Raw genomic sequence first — 15,993 nt, 5'->3', positions numbered from 1 at the left:
ACCCTGACTTATTCTAAGTCTTAGTACATGGAAGATAAGCGTCCCCACTTGGTTCTAGGAAACTTTCTTGCCCATTCTTCAGCCCATTAGCTCTGGAATCATTCATTGTCAGCTGTCCCCTGGGCTGCAGCTATGAACATGACTTTGGGATCCCTGTGAAGCTCATAGCCCAGAAGGGCTGACACTGAACCAGGAGTTAGTTACAATAGTATCATCTGAGTTCAAGTGTCCCCAAATCACCTACTCATAAGAATCACCTGCAGCTCTCTTGTTAAAAACACATTCCTGTGGAAACAATGCAGCATCCATCAACAGGTAAATGGATAAACACAACGTGGTCCATGCATACAATGGAATATTATTCAGCCACGAAAAGGAATGAAATTCTGGTTCATGCTACAACATGATGAACCTTGAAAACATTATGTTCAGTGAAAGAGCCAGATACAAAAGGCCACATATCATGTGATTCCACTTCTATGAAATATCGAAAACAGGCAAATCCAAAGAGACAGAAAGTAGATGAGAGGTTACCAGGGGTTGGAATGGGGAGTGATTGTTCATTAGGTACAGAATTCCTATTTGGGGTGATGAAAAAGTTTTGGAAAGACAGTGGCAATGGTTGCACAACATTGTGAATGTAATGAATGCACTGGATTGTACACTTAAAAATGCCTAAAATGGCAAATTTCATATTGTATATTTTTTACCAAAATTAAAACTCCACACACCTACTCCTGTGCCTACACTATCCTGGTGAGTCAGACTCTCCAGTCCCAGCCCCCAGGGAAGGCAGACAAGGGCCCAGCAAGCTTGGGGCACGCCCACGTCATCAGAAGTGTAAGTACTGGGAGGCCTGGGCAGGCAGCCCTGCAAGGCTCCTGGAGGAAGTAGCACTGAGGCCATGAGTGAGCCAAGCAGGCACTGGGTGCTCCCACCAACGGGGCCCTGGGCTGGCAGGTACCTGGTGGTAGTCTTCCATGTACTTCAGATGGCTCTCCTCACAGATGAGCAGGTTCAGGTACTCCTTCCAATCTGCATGCACAGCCTCCATGTGAGCCTGCCAGGAGAAAGGAGGCAGATTGCTGCTGGCCAAGCACCGGGGACACGAAGGGAGGGATGGCAGGATTCCAGACCAGGAAAGGATAGAGGAGGGGGTATCTGGCCTCTGCATGTGTGTGGCTCCCAGCCACCTCCCGCCCAGGGGTGGGAGGAGGAGTGAGGGGAACGTGTTGAGGCGCCAAGCAGGGCTGCTGTGTTATGGGTGCTCAGGTTGTATACTGCACAAGGGACAAGTAGGGGCTGTGTCTGCCCAAAGTGGTGCTTTTAAAAAAATCTCACAAAGGTACTCCCCAGATTCAAGTCCACCAGAGCTCAGAATGTGACTTTATTTGGAAATAGGGTCTTTGCAGATATAATTGGTTAAGGATCTCAAGATGAAATCATCCTGGATTTAAGGTGGGCCTGAAATCCAATGACTGGTGTCCTCATAAGAAGAGGAGATGACACACAGGTGAGAAGGCCATGTGACGACACAGAGGCAGATACAGGAGTGATGCAGCCCCAAACCAAGGAATGCCAAGGGTTGCCAGCAACTACCAGAAGCAAGGAGAGATGAGGAAGGATTCTCCCCTAGAGACCTGGAGGAAACAAGCCTGCCAAAACCCTGATTTCGAATTTCTGGCCTTCAAAACTATGAGAGAATAACTTTCCTTTGTTTAAAGCCACCCAGTTTGTGGTCATTTGTTACAGCAGCAATAGGAAACTAATATGGGCACCACATGGGCTTCAGAAGTCCAGGGACTGAGGGCAGGGCATTGAGATAAGGAGAGGACGCAGGGTCAGACAGAGCAAGAGGAGGCAGCAAAATGGAGAGACAGACAGATGGACACAGGACACCCACCTTGGGGCCTGCCTGAGTGTAGGTGGCCCAGAGCAGAGGCCACCCGGAGGGCAGGCTGGAGGAGGCGTCCCTTCCCGGGGCTCACGTACCTCAATGGATTTCCTTCCGGGGTGCTTGGCGGCAAGCAGCTGGTCACCCTCACTGTGCAGCTTGTTAATTCTCTCCTCTTTGGCCTCCAGGTTCCGGTTGATGAAATTCTGCAGCAGGGGCAGTGGAGGGGCTCATTGACCAGCCAGGCAGTCCCGTGCTCCTTCCCAGCCCCCTGGCCCGCACCCCCAGAGCCTAGTGCCCACCTCATACTGGCGCCGGCGGCTGGGGTAGTCGAGGTTGCAGTCGCTCCAGTCGTACTGCATACGACTCTGGGCCTGCTGGTCCAGCCAGTACAGCTCATTGGTGCAGCGCTGCATGTAGTCCTGCAGCGAGCTCAGGTGCTGCTGCCGTGCCTGAGACGCCGCCTGTGGGTGGGCAAGGACAGGGCTGTGGCCTTGCCGGCAACAGCCTCCCTCCACGCCTCCTGCTCCACTGCACTCCCTTGGATAAGTCACCTGACCGCCTCCCACCCTTCGAAACCCCTTCATTTGTTCAGCAAATGTTTTCTGAGAATCTACTAAGTGCTGGGCACGGCTCCACGCCCTGCGGATACAGCAGTGAGCAAAACAGACAAAACCCTCACAGAATTGACATATTTGTGGAACGTTAGTTTACTCGTCTGCAAAATGGGAATAACGACAGCACTGATCTCATAGGGCACCAACCCTGGCATACAGCTGGTGCTCAAAAAACATCAGCAGCTACACTTCCACTTTTTTCTTTAACATGTCATGGTGCTGGGGGATCGTAGCAAACTACCACAGGGCAAGGAGGAGGGGAAGGAGGACGGATGTCTGCGTTCCACTCTGCAAATGAGAACAGTAGTGAACACGTGTGGGGCCCACCACGTGCCAGGACTGTGCTAAGGACTTCTCCAACATCAACTCATGCAATCCTCAAAGCATCCTATGAGCCAGGGACTGGACGTGATTGTTTTACAGATGAGGAAACTGAGGCTCCCAGAGGCTCAGCAGCTTGTGCTCAAGGTTTCCCCACCAAAAGGGGTGGAGGCAGCCCAGCTCCAGAGCCTCCTACCGGCTATACTATCACCGCCTCTGCATTCTCACGTCTGAGGCGTCTGTAACGTCCATAATGAGTGTCTGTAATGTCCACAACATTTATGTATCACTTGTGCGGTTTTAAAAAGAAGACATTCTTGGGGCTTCCCTGGTGGCGCAGTGGTTGAGAGTCTGCCTGCCAATGCAGGGGACACGGGTTCGAGCCCTGGTATGGGAAGATCCCACATGCCGCGGAGCAGCTGGGCCCGTGAGCCACAACTACTGAGCCTGTGTGTCTGGAGCCTGTGCTCCGCAATGAGAGAGGCAGCGATAGTGAGAGGCCCGCGCACCGCGATGAAGAGTGGCCCCCGCTCGCTGCAAATAGAGAAGGCCCTCACACAGAAACGAAAACCCAACATAGCCAAAAATAAAAATAAATTAATAAATTAATTAAAAATTTAAAAAAGAAGACATTCTTTAAAGGTTTTGAAAAAGGAAATAGAAAAACCTCCGTTTATTAAGCAGGTGGCATTGTATCTGGCACACAGTAGGTGCTCAATAAAGAATTAAGAAGCAAGTAGTAAGATGAACTGTATCCATGGGGTCTCTTGGGGTTTTCCACGAGCACAGGGCAAACAGGGGTGCCTCTCAGGTAGGGGCTCGGGGTACTGCCTCTTCCCACTTCATCCCCCTCCGTCCTGTTTGAAGTGTTTACTGCACACACTTCTGTCCCCATGGCCCGGCTTCCCAGCCCCTCCCATGCCGTTCCCGGGGCGTCTCACCAGCAGTTTCTGGTACTTGGCCTGCAGTTCGCTGTTCTGCTCCTGAGGACGGAGCCGAGGGCATGGGTTAGGGCGGGAGTGCAGGTGGGAGCCCCTCCTCCCCGGGGCCCCCCCCCACCCCTGTGCACATACCTTGCCCCCGTCCTTGGTCAGGTGGGGCCTGATGGCCTTGACTTCATTGTGGAAGATGTTGTGCTGCTCCACCTGGTGGTCCACCAGTGGCAGGTCCGACCCGAAGCTCTGGCTGCTCAGCTTGTCCTGGCCGGGCGGGCGGAGGGACAACATGCATGAGGGTGGGCCAGGGACTCAGGACTCACAGCCCACCCAGTACTCGCAACCCACCCAGTACCCCATACCCTGGGAGCCTCGGCTCTCCTCCTCACGGTGCCGGCCAAGGAGTGAGTGAAGTGGCCCCGGAGGGATGCAGAGAGAGGCTGTCACATCCTATCTCATTTAATCTCACAGCAAACTCAGACGCCCTCACGGTTACTGTTTCCATTTCACAGATGGGGAAACAGAGGCTCGGCCGGGGGAGTCACTTGTTTGGGGTCACCCAGTGCCCGGGGTTCTCCATGGTGGAGATGGGCTGATGAGGGCAAAGGAAGGGCAGTGGCCAGCCAGAAATCTGGCCACTGCCCCCAGCCTGCCAGGACTCCAACGAGCCCGGGAGGGTCCCAATCTCCACCACTTCTGCTGTGTGACCCTGAGCTAGGCACTGCACCTCTCTGAGCCTTGCTCATCTCATTGACACAAACATCAGGAAACACCGGGAACACAACTCCCTCCCTGACAAGACTGTGGTGCCCATTCAACGGTAGGGGCCCCCCTGGCCCACACACAGCCCCACCCCAGCTGAACCCCGGGCCATACCAGCTTTTCCTCCACCAGCGCCTCCCAGTTGACCTGCGGGTCCACCTCCTTCACTGCCAGGTTGTAGACCTGCTTGTGTTTCCCGCGGAGGTTGGTCACACGCTCCTTCAGCTGACAGATGCTAAGCGGGGAGAGTGGCCACCCTGGTTAGCGGGGCTGGTTGGTGGGTGCACTGCCCATGCCACGAGGGGGGCGGCCTCCCACCCCAGCCCCTGGCCTCAGCTTTCTGCTCAGTGGCCTGGTAGGACAGGGTGACTGTGGCCTTGGGTCCAGGCAATCACTCCCACCCTGCTCCTGTCCACTTTCCTTCATTCTACCTTCCCCCACCAATGTTTCCTGAGAGCCCTACTGTGCACCCAGACCCACAGGAGGTTCCAGAAGAAACAGGCAGATCTGCTGCTCTCTGGAGCCCACCATCCAGCAGGGCTACAGGGTGGTGGGGGCCATGACAGTGAGAGTGCTTTGTCCACATCTAAGCTGAGGCGAGAGCCAGGCGCTCAGGAAGCCAGCTGGGCATTAGGCAGGAGAGAATGTGTTCGCAAGCTTGGAGGTCAGGGGGCTGTAGTCACACTCTGACCAGGACAGGAGAGAGACACCAGCGCTCCGAGCCTCAGTTTCCCCAACTGCAAAATGGGTTGTCGTGAGGATAACATAAAGTGTTTGGCTCGTGCTGGCATCCAGTTAACCCTCAACAAACCCCAACTCAGGTTCCTGAATGCTGAGTGGCTGCAGCCCCCCTGCCCTGGTCCCGAGCAGGTCCCTCAGGACCCGAAGCGGAGGGGACCTACTCCTCGGCGATCATGTCCGCCTGGGGGTGCTTCATGTGCTTGGCGATGGCCGCGTCTGCCTCCAGCACATACAGCAGCTTCTCTGAGTCTGAAACCTTCTGCAGGGCTGAGTCCCGGTGCTCCGGCTGCCGGCCCTCCTGCAGCCGGGCCAGGTCCTGTGAGAGTCACAAGAAAGGGGCGGGGAGAGAGAGTGGGCAGGGACTCAGTGGGCACAGCTGGGATGGGAGGGACGGGAGGAGAGGGGCGAGCGATGGCTTCCCCCAGCCCTGCCCAGCCTTTGCTCAAGTGCCTGCTGTGGCCGGCTCGGGACATAGCTGTGCACAAAGAGACATGGCCCCCGCCCAGCCCAGGGGAGAGGAAGACCCCCAGAAAGGCAAGTCATAGATAAACCTCACAAAGGTAACTGCAAGTTCCTACAAGTTGGTGTTTACCAAGGAAACACAGCAGAGGTGGAACATGGGGGACCTGCTTGAGCTCTGGGGGTCAGTGAGGCCCCTCTGAGGTGGTGACACAGGCTAAGAAGGAAGGAAGAAAGGGAATAGTGTTCTAGGCAGAGGGAATAGTCTGTGCAAATGTCCTGTGGGAGGAAAGGATGGCTGTGATTGAGGCTGGAAGGAGGGACGGGGGAGGAAGTGGGAGACAGGGCCCCACCTATCCTTAAAGGCAATTCCTCCAGGGGCTCTGCAGGGAACAGGGTACAAGCTGGGAGCACAGTCGGGGGTTGTGACAGAGCCTGGGTGAGAGCTGAGGGTGGCCCACGCTGGGGTGTCACCAGTGAAATGGCGAGAATGAACAAAGTCGGTGGGCATCTGGGAGGTACAATGGATAAGTCGCTGATGAGTCCAGGGTCTCTGCTTATTTACGGAAGAACAATGAATGAGCAGCGGGTACAGCAGGTTTCTAAACACAGTCCATTAATCCACTTAGTGGACTTTCAGGGAGCATGGCTGGGCACTGTGCCAGGCCCGGGGGACCCCAGGCCCAGGGGGGATGAGTCAGAGACGGGATTGGGGGTCCAGAGACTGGACGGGGGTCACATGGGGGAACTTGAGAGGCCAGTCCCCTCCCCTCGCTGGGTCTCGGCGTCCCCATCTCTGCAATGGGAGTAAGAGAAACCCCTGCTCCAGAAGAGGTATCCAAGTGACCCAAGGACTCTCCCTTGGCAGCGAGAAGGTGGGAGCACAGATGCGGGCTCGTCAGGGACGAGCCTCAAAACCATGCAAGTGAGAGGAGCCAGACACGGAAGGCCACACTGCACGGGACCGATTTATGGGAACTGCCCTGAGTCGGCTAATTCACAGGCAGAAAGTAGATGAGTGGCTGCCAAGGGCTGGATGGGAGGGGAATCTGCAGTCAATGGACACAGGAGCTCTTATGAAGGGATGAAGAAAAGTTCTGAAACCAATCTACAGAAATGACTGCACCACTTGCTGATGTTACTGGAAACCATTGCACTGTACGTTTAAAGGGGGTGCATTTTTCTGATCTGTAAAACATGCTTCAATAAAGATGTTGAAAAAGAAAAAGGAAGAAATGGCAAAAGGAAAAAGAAGTGAACAGAAGTGATGTGGTGCCTGGTACGGTGTCAAATGACTCAACTTCCTCTCGGAGGAAGAGAAGGTATCCAGCCCGTTCTTCCAGGTCTTTCCTGGGCCGGGAGGGCTGAGCAGCAAGTGGGCCCAGCGCCCTGAGGGGCTTGGGGGTGAGGTCCACGTGGCAGAAGTCCAATGGCGCTGGGCCATCACCCCACCATGGGTGGGTCTGGCGAGTTAAAAAGTTGCAACAAAATGTCATGGTTCTTGGCTTGGGTGGAATTTTATCAGCTCCACCATCAGCAGCTGATCTGAAGCTCTGCTGGGCAGTTATAGTGTCAAAGATTAATTTTGCAAAAGGAGGAAGTAAATTAATCATTTCCTATTTCACACAGGTGCAGGTGCTGTGTGGGAACGCAAGCCCTCTCCAGCCGAGACAATAAAGAACATCTAGTGGGGAGATATGCCATGTGGGTGTTCAATAGTCAACAGTTGGACAAGACTGATCAATGGGAACAGAGGTCAGCACAGTGGTTACCTCTGGGGGATACTGATTGGGAAGGTCCCTTGGGACCTTTTGGGAAATTCCTCTATCTTGACCTGAGTAATGGTTTCATGGGTACCTACTGATGCAAAAACTCACAAGGGTGAGCTCTTAAAACTTGGACACTTTCCATAGAGAAGTTTTTTAAAGTAAAAAAAAAAAAATTATAGGGACTGACATATCTTGTAAATGACACACACACTGATGGACAGATGAGGGATACAGCAAATCCAGGAGATGCGGTGAGGATATGGATGTTCTCCAATTCTTCCAACTTTTCTGGCATTTAAAAATTGGGATCGACACAAAAGGTCACATGCTGTATGATTCTGTTTATATGAAATATCCAGAATAAGTATATCCAAAGAGACAGAAAGCAGATTAGCGGTTGTCAGGGGCTGTGGGGAGGGGATGGGGAATGACTGCTGACGGGCGTGGAGTTTCCCTTTGGGGCGATGAAAGTGCCTTGGAACCAGATAGAGGCAGTGGTTGCACAACATCGTAAATGTACAAAATGCCACGGAATTGTACACTTTAAGTGGTTAATTATATCTTATGTGAATCTCACTTCCATAAAAAAATAGGAAAGTTCAAGAGAACGTTTGGGTAGTAAGATTAATAATGATGTTTTCTTCCGAAAAAAGGAAGGAAGGAAGGAAGAGAAAAGACAGAAAGATTATCCCATGCAGTCTTCAAAGCGTGGTTTCTTTTCTTAAGTTTGTTCATTTGAATGAAAAGAAAATAGTTCAAAATTATCTCCCTAAAACATCCTTGTTACTTTGAGTCATCACTCTAAGCAAATACAATGAGAGGGCTGGACGCTATTCACACACACAAGCAAAGGTCACAGAAACACCAGAAGATTAACGGATGATCGTTCTCTCTGGTGGTAGAATCATACGCCATCTTAATTTGCTTCGTTATACTTGTTTATCGGTCCTGAAATGTTTGTAACGAACACATATTACTTTTATTAGGAGGAAAAAAGGACACACTCCAAAAAGCTGTTTTCATTTAGGAAAGCACACACCACCATGGCAGTCACAAGAGAGGGGACAAAAAAACTGCCAAAGGGGCTGGGTACCAGGGCAAGGCCATGGCCAGAGGGAAGGATGCTGGCAGGGCCGGCTGAGGCCAGAAAGAAAAGTGGGAGGTGGAGTCAGGAAAGGAATGAGAGAGGGGAGGGGGGACCCTGAGGGAAGGGGGGGCCCTCTTGCCTTTCCTGCCCCACTCTCCCCATGCCCCCACTTCTCACCCCCAGCTGTGCCATCCCCAGCCCACCCTTGTCCCTCAGGTCTCAGGGGGACTGGCCCTCAGGTGGGTGGATCCCTTGGCTCTCAGAGGAGTGGCAGCCACGTCTGGGCCTGGGGACAGCAGTGGGGCCGGCCGGACCTTGACATCTCTCGTGACCTGTCCACCCTCAGCCACCCACTCCTCTGGACCCTCGTCTTAGTCATGCCTGGAATGCAGATGAAATACAGACGCCCAGTTAAATTCAAATTTCAGATAAACAATGGATAATTTTATAATATTATTATATCCCAAGTAGTACATGGGATATAATTATACAAAAAAAAATATTTGTGTTCTAAAATTCAAACTTAACTGGATACCCTATATTTTTATTTGCTAAATCTGGCAACCCCACCTGTGGGATGCCTCTGGGGTCAGCTCTGTCACTGACATAGTCCGCCCTGGCCCTCTCTGAACCTCAGTTTCTCCAGCTACAAAAACACATATAAACTCAACCGCACTGGGCTGTGGAGGGTTCAGAGAAGAGGGGGTCATCTTAGCAGCTCACAGGAGTGAGCACGGCTCCAGCGTGGCCCATGGTGCAGGATCCCCAGGAGAACCTTTGGGCTCAGGTCGGTTGTTATCCCCATGTTACAGGAGAGGAAACTGAGGCACAGAGAGGGAAAGTGATCTGCCCAGCCTGCATCTGAGTAGTGGCAATGGTAGGAGAAGTAAGGATGATGATGTTGATAATAATAGTGAACCCTGCACTGCAGCTGCATAATCTCATCGAATCTTTACAGCAGCCCAGCAGGTGGGGACAATCGCTCTTATCCTTTCAGAGGGAATCGCATGAACAGAGAGGTAAGGTGACTTGCTCAAGGTCACACAGTAAGTGGCAAAGCTGGGATCCTAACCAGAGCCTGGATCCTGAGTCTGTGGTTCTCCTCCAGATGGGGCCCATAAGCTGCAGCAACTTTGTACCCGGGGTGGAGGAGCTGGTACTATGAGCAATAAGGAGGTTCCTCTTCAGTGCATCTCCACCTGGGCACTTTGACATTTGCGGCTGGATCATTCCGTGTACGGGGCTGTTCTGTGCACTGTAGGGTGTATAGCAGCATCCCTGGACTCCACCACTAGATACCCGCCCACTGCATTCCCCAAGTTGTGACGGCTAAAAATGTCTCCAGATGTGACCACATGTCCCCTGGGGGCAGAATCACGCCCAGGTGAGAACCACGGGGTCAGACAAGCCCCTGGTCCTGAGCAGGGCTGGTGGCACAGGGGGCACCAGGGTGGGAGATGGGGCACTCACGCTCTGCAGCTTGGCCTCCGTGTCCACGATGTTCCTCTCCACCTGGTCGGCATTCTTCTGCAGCTGCTCAATCAGCTCTGACAGCTCCTTGTTAGAGACGCTGCAGGCGGAAGAAGGAAGGTAGGCCGAGGGCCAGAGGGCAAGGGCCGGGTCCCCACCAGCACCCAGCCTCCCAGGCTGTCCCCAGCCCCAGGCTTGGAGCAGAAGCTGTCCAGTGAGCCTCAGATGGAGCTTGGCTGTCCCCCCAGGGCAACGTCACTAAAGGCACAGAAAGGAGGCAGCACCTGGCAGGGAGTCAGCCCTCGCTCTGGCCATCGCTCTAATGCTTCTGTTTTACCATGCTGGTAGAGCACACTTACCCTTTTTTTCCACATTTTTTACTGAGATGTAAAATTCACCCTTTTAAAGTGTATAATTCAGTGGTTTTTAGTGTATTCACAAGGTTGTATAACCATCATCACTATGTAATTCCAGAATGTTTTCATCACCCCCAAAAAGAAACCCCGCATCGTTTAGTACTCACTCCTCACCATCCCGCCCTACGGCCCCTGGCGACCACGAATCCACTTTCTGTCTCTATGGATTTGCCTACTCCGGACATTTCATAGAAGTGGAATCCTACAATACGAGCGAGGCCTTTCATGTCTAACTTCTTTCACTTAACAATATTTTTGAGGGTCATCCATGTTATAGCATGTGTCAGTGCTTCACTCCTTTTTATGGCTGCATAATACTCCACAGCTTGACTATCTCACATTTTACATATCCAGTCATCCACTGAGAGACATTTGGGTTGTTTCCACCTATTGGTCATTACGGATCAGGCTGCTATGAACATTCGGGTACAAGTTTTTGTGTAAGCAGCATTATTAAATACCTGACACTTTTAATCTACTCACTCTCTATATTTAAATAAATTTACTAAAAAAAGGAAATTGCTCTTCCCATTGCAAACATAAAACCAGAAGTCCTTGCCATCAATGGAGGTAACCACCAAAATAAATTCCACAGAAATAAAAGGATGGCATTAAGTTCTAGCCTGACACTAGGCCGCCTGCACACGTTGAAACTGAGCCTTGCCCTCACCTGCTTAAAAGCAGAGCTTGGCACATACTGCAGCCAAGTTAGAGCTGTGCTGGCACCAGGCTGAGACCTCCTGGGTGTTCTCAGAGCATGTGAGAGAGACCTGAGATCAGAACGGCTTTCTCACTTGGTGTTTCTGTGTTTCCTCCTGTCACATCTGTCTGCCTCCCCCGAAATCACACCACACACCACTCTGGCAAACACTACTGTGGGAGTGAAGACCTTAGCTTTGGACTCAGATGTGGGTTCTCGCTGTGCGACTTGGCCAAGCTGCTGTCCCTCTCTGTACCTCTGCTTCCCGCTGTCAGATGGACCTTTCCCAGTGGGGTGTTAGGGATGGGAGTGAGGTTATGCAGGCAAAGGGCTGGGCACCCAATAAATCTCACAAAGGTTCAAAGGTTCATGATTATAGTCGTTAAGGAGCCTTACTGATCCACCTCTGACTTTGTTTTCTTTAAACAAAGGAAGGAACAAAGACCAGAGAGGGAAAGCAACTTGGTTAATGTCACACAGCCAGCCAGCCAGCTGGCCAGCAACGGTCAAGATTAGTACTTAGATTAGATTAGTCCTCTAATCTCCATCAGAGACCTTTTATACTGGCTCCACAGTGCGGCCTGAGAAGCTAAGCACCCAGAAGCATCATTCTGCCCACACTCAAGCACTTACTATGTGCCAGGCCCAGTAATGCACACAGGCACAGCCACCCCCAGACTGGGAGGAAATCAGCATTTATAGAAATAGTCACGAGACTGAGGCAGGCATGACCAGGCAAGCCTCCTGACTAGCTTGGTAGGAATGGGGATGGTCAGTGAAGGCTTCCTAGAGGAGGTGGTGGTGGCTGGGTTCTGAAGGATGAAGAGGAGTTGGGGTTTGTGGGCAGAAGGCTCCGATGAAGAGAGGCCATAAAAGAGGCAGGTCCTGGGTGTGTCCCTTGGGGTGGGCCAGGGCAGGGCTCTTGACCGTCAAGCAGAGCGGGCAGCCAGCTCTTCAGAGTGGAATTCCTCAAATCAAGCCCTGGGACCCACCTATTGTGGCACGAAACATTCAGATTCCCAGGCACTAACCCAGAGCCTCTGAATCTGGATCTCCAGAGCTGGACCCAGGAAGCTATATTATTATTGCTACTGTTTTTACAGGTTCCCCAGGGGACCCTGATACCCTCCAGGGTTTGAGGTCCAACACCGCAGGTACTGCTGGCATGGGGGGAAGCTGGAGGGGGGTGGAAACAGGCATACAAACAGGAGCTGTGAGTCTGTCCAGCCACATCCCAAACCTTGCCTGAGGGCCTGCTCTGTGCCAGGTCTGGACACACAGGAACTAGGGGGAAGAGGGGAGGGTCTTAGGGAATAAGACCCAGGCCACACTCTCTGCAAAGTCAACCGAGGAGGCAGCCTTTCCCAAAGTGGGGCCCCAGGAACCCCAGTCCTGTAAATCACTCCTGGAATGAAGGCTTTGTCAGTCTAGGCAGTTAGGAAAACCCAACTCCTCAATAAGTTCAGGAGCCAGTAAAGGCTCTGAGAAGTCCTGCAGTGGAGAAAGCTGGTATTCAGTGGAGCATCCAGGAAGGCTCAGAAGAGGGGACTGTGGGTGGAGGATCTGGGTAAGGAGGAATAACGCTGCCAGGTCATGGGCTGACCCCCACTGCCCCCCACCCTGGCTGCATTTCTGCCCTCAGCCCTACCCCAGCCACTGACCCCAGCCTGGCCTCAGCACTCAGACGTGTTGAGTCTCAACCCAATATTTAACCCATGACAGTTGGGGCCACCACTGGGAACCTGCAGTGTAGGTTAGGTGGAGGCCTCATCCCTGTCAGGTCCAACACAGCTCCACCTCTGGGCATGGGGCCAGCTCTCAACCAGCCCCTTCACTGGCTTGGGCAGGTTCGAGGAAAGTGCCTCCTGGACCCCACCCTGGCCAGCCCATTACTCCAGCTGAAGCCCAGCACTGGAAGGGGACACAGGGTGGGGGTGGGGGGGACAGCCAGCCCCAGGGACCTGGTGCTCCTGGTGGAGAACAAAGGACAGCTCAGTGGGAGCTGTGGTCAGACAGGCATGGGTTCCAAGTCCTGTTGGACCACTTACTGCTTGGACCATCCCAGGTAAGCACCTTACCCTCGAGGTGCCTCAGCCTCTCCATCTGTTGACTGGGGATGACCACAGAGTCACCATGGTAATTGGACACTTAGTGCACACGCTTCACCAGACATCAGACACGTTCACAGCATCCTCACCCTAAGCCCCTGGGGGAGGTTTGTGTGCCCCTTTACAGGTGAGGAAACCAGCAATTTTACTTGATAGATATCAAGAGAAATGAAAACATAGGTCCACACAAAAACTTGTACACAAATGTTCATAGCAGCACTATTCACAATAGGCAGAAAGTGGAAATAACACAAATGTTCAACTAATGAATAGATAAATGAAATGCAGGATATCCATACAACGGAATACAGCTCAGCCAAAAAAGGAATGAAACGCTAATACAGGCTACAGTATGGAGAAACCTGGAAACCATTAGGCTAAGTGAAAGAAGCCAGAATCAAACAGTCACAAAAGATCCACTTATATGAAATGTCTAGAATAGCTAGATTCCTCGAAGCAGAAAGTAGAGTAGTAGTCGCGAGGGGCTGGGATGGGGAGGAAGGAGAGCAAGTGCTAAAGGGTGTGGGTTTCTTTTTAAGGTGATGAAATGCTCTAAAATTGATTATGGTGATGGTTGTATAATTCTGTGAATATACTCAGAACGGCTGAATTGTACATTTTAAATGAGTGAATTATATGATATGTGAGTTATATCTCAATAAAGCTGTTATCGAAAACATTTGTAAGTGATAGGGGCTTGTTTCTTCTTCCCTCAACACCTCGAGTGGTCCCTGCCTTTTTATCCTGTTTTCCATGGAGGCTGGGCCAGCTCCGGGTTATGCCCAGCTGCCTGGAAGATGCTAGTTAAACACTCACAGAGGGATGACCACGTGCCCGGCTGGTGCTAAGCAAATCACATATAGTTAGCTCATTAATCCTACCACCCCCTGAAGTAGCACTGTTCTGAGTGCACAGAGCCATTAGATAACTTGACCACAGTCTCACTGCCAGAAAGCAGGGTGGAGCTGGGATTCCAATCCAGGCCTCTGGAGAACAGTCTCAGCACTTTTGCCTTTTGGGTTTGGAGTCCTGAATGAGTGGCCCCAAAGGGTCCTGCATTCCTCCTGCCATCTAGCTGGCCATGGGAGCAAACGTGTGTCCTCTTGAGAGCTGCAGAGCCGCACACCAGGAGTAGAGGAATGTGGGCGGGTTGGGAACCCGCAGAGAGGGGGTGCAGATCCCAAGAGGGCTGGGAACTGGCTGGGCCGGTCCAGCTTTTCATCTGGCTAATGAGCCGCACCAGGGTGCTGTCAGCCCGCCCGACTGATGGAGGCCCAGATACAGCCCTTCCCTAGCAACCTCTTCTGGGCCTGGTCCCACCCACGGAGATGAAAATCTCCTGGCTGAGCCAGGAGAGCCGAGGTGCCCCCAGCCACCCAGAGAAGGGACGGGACCAGGGAAGCGGCTCTAAGTGACAGGCTGAGAGAGGGACATGCCCAGCCTCCCTCCACTTACTCAGAAGTTTAACATGGACACAGGGGCTGCGGGCAGTGACCATGGGCACTGGTAGTTGCATCCGAAGTCATCCAGCCCCACCTGCTCATTACATATGTGAGCAAACTGAGGCCCTCAGAAGCGAACGCACCCACCCAAGGTCACACGGTGGGCAGCCAGTGTCCTTAGTCAGACAGGGTTCAAATCCATTTGTGTAACCTTAGAGGAGGTACTTTACATTTCTGGGCCTCGGTTTTACCATCTGTCAAATGGGCAAGATACATCCTATCTAGGTAAGTGAGGTGGGCAGGGAGGGTAAGGGTCACTTCTGGAAACACCAGAATCTCAAGCTTCAAAGACCACTTTGGGGTTCAAGGACTGAGCTGGAGGTTGGGAGCAGCCTCTGGGGGCCCATAAGCAGATTAGACATCATGTAAGCTCAAGAGTGGAGTGTCACCGGTTTTACCAGCGCCTAAAACAGTGCCTGGCACACAGGAGACACTCAACAAATACTTATGCTGTACAGCAGAAACTAACAACATGGTAAATCAACTACACTCCAATAAAAAATAAGAAAACAAAACCAAATATCCATTCTAATCACCTAGCGCAGGGGCCCCATAAATGGTGACAAAGACTATTCATGAAACACCTATTCATTGCACTTTTACTCCCTGCAGGGCTTGCCATTCAAATGAGACTGAGCCCTTACATTGCTCCCTGATCTGTGCATGGGGCTCTGCCTGTGGACCCCCTTTCTCTTCTGGGAACCCCTTCTTGCCAGTGGCGCCTGGTCCTGTAAAATAGGTTCCTTCTAAAAAAACAGTAACTTGGGGGCTTCCCCGGTGGTGCAGTGGTTAAGAATCCACCTGCCAATGCAGGGGACACGGGTTCAATCCCTGGTCTGGGAAGATCCCACATGCCGCGGAGCAACTAAGCCCGTTGTGCCACAACTACTGAGCCTGCGCTCTAGAGCCCGTGTGCCACACCTACTGAAGCCCGTGCACCACAACAAAGAGTAGCCCCTGCTCGCCGCAGCTAGAGAAAGCCTGCAAGCAGCAATGAAGACCCAACACAGCCATAAATAAATAAATTTTTTTTAAATAAATAAAAATTTTAAAATAGAAGTAAATGTTAAAAAAATTCTTATAAAAATAAATAAAAATAAAAATCAGTAACTTCACAGCGCTTGGGACGGCAAGGTGAACAATGCCAGGGAGAAGGTGCGTCTACATGGAGGACACGGACTCTCTCGGAATCCTCCTCAATAACGCAAAACC

At 52.1% G+C, this 15,993-nt stretch overlaps 1 protein-coding gene across 3 annotated transcripts in view; it reads right to left on the bottom strand.

The window, feature by feature from the left end:
• PPL (periplakin) overlaps nt 1-15,993 on the bottom strand; it is a 47,036-nt gene that overhangs the window by 13,411 nt on the left and 17,632 nt on the right. For 2 of the 3 annotated variants that reach the window (XM_033840196.1, XM_033840195.2), the window contains exons 2-9: nt 10,056-10,155; nt 5,432-5,586; nt 4,644-4,764; nt 3,906-4,031; nt 3,774-3,815; nt 2,197-2,358; nt 1,993-2,100; nt 965-1,060 (exon numbers count right to left, since the gene is read on the bottom strand). In XM_033840196.1, the coding sequence (XP_033696087.1) occupies nt 965-1,060; nt 1,993-2,100; nt 2,197-2,358; nt 3,774-3,815; nt 3,906-4,031; nt 4,644-4,764; nt 5,432-5,586; nt 10,056-10,155 (910 nt within the window). Of the gene's footprint in view, nt 1-964; nt 1,061-1,992; nt 2,101-2,196; nt 2,359-3,773; nt 3,816-3,905; nt 4,032-4,643; nt 4,765-5,431; nt 5,587-10,055; nt 10,156-15,993 lie in introns of those variants that run through there. The other variant, XM_073792351.1, reaches the window with a different exon arrangement.

The sequence above is a fragment of the Tursiops truncatus genome, chromosome 15 (assembly GCF_011762595.2).
Source record: "Tursiops truncatus isolate mTurTru1 chromosome 15, mTurTru1.mat.Y, whole genome shotgun sequence".
Taxonomy (NCBI): domain Eukaryota; kingdom Metazoa; phylum Chordata; class Mammalia; order Artiodactyla; family Delphinidae; genus Tursiops; species Tursiops truncatus.
The sequence above is the reverse complement of the archived record's forward strand: the minus strand, read 5'-3'. Positions and strand labels throughout refer to the sequence as shown.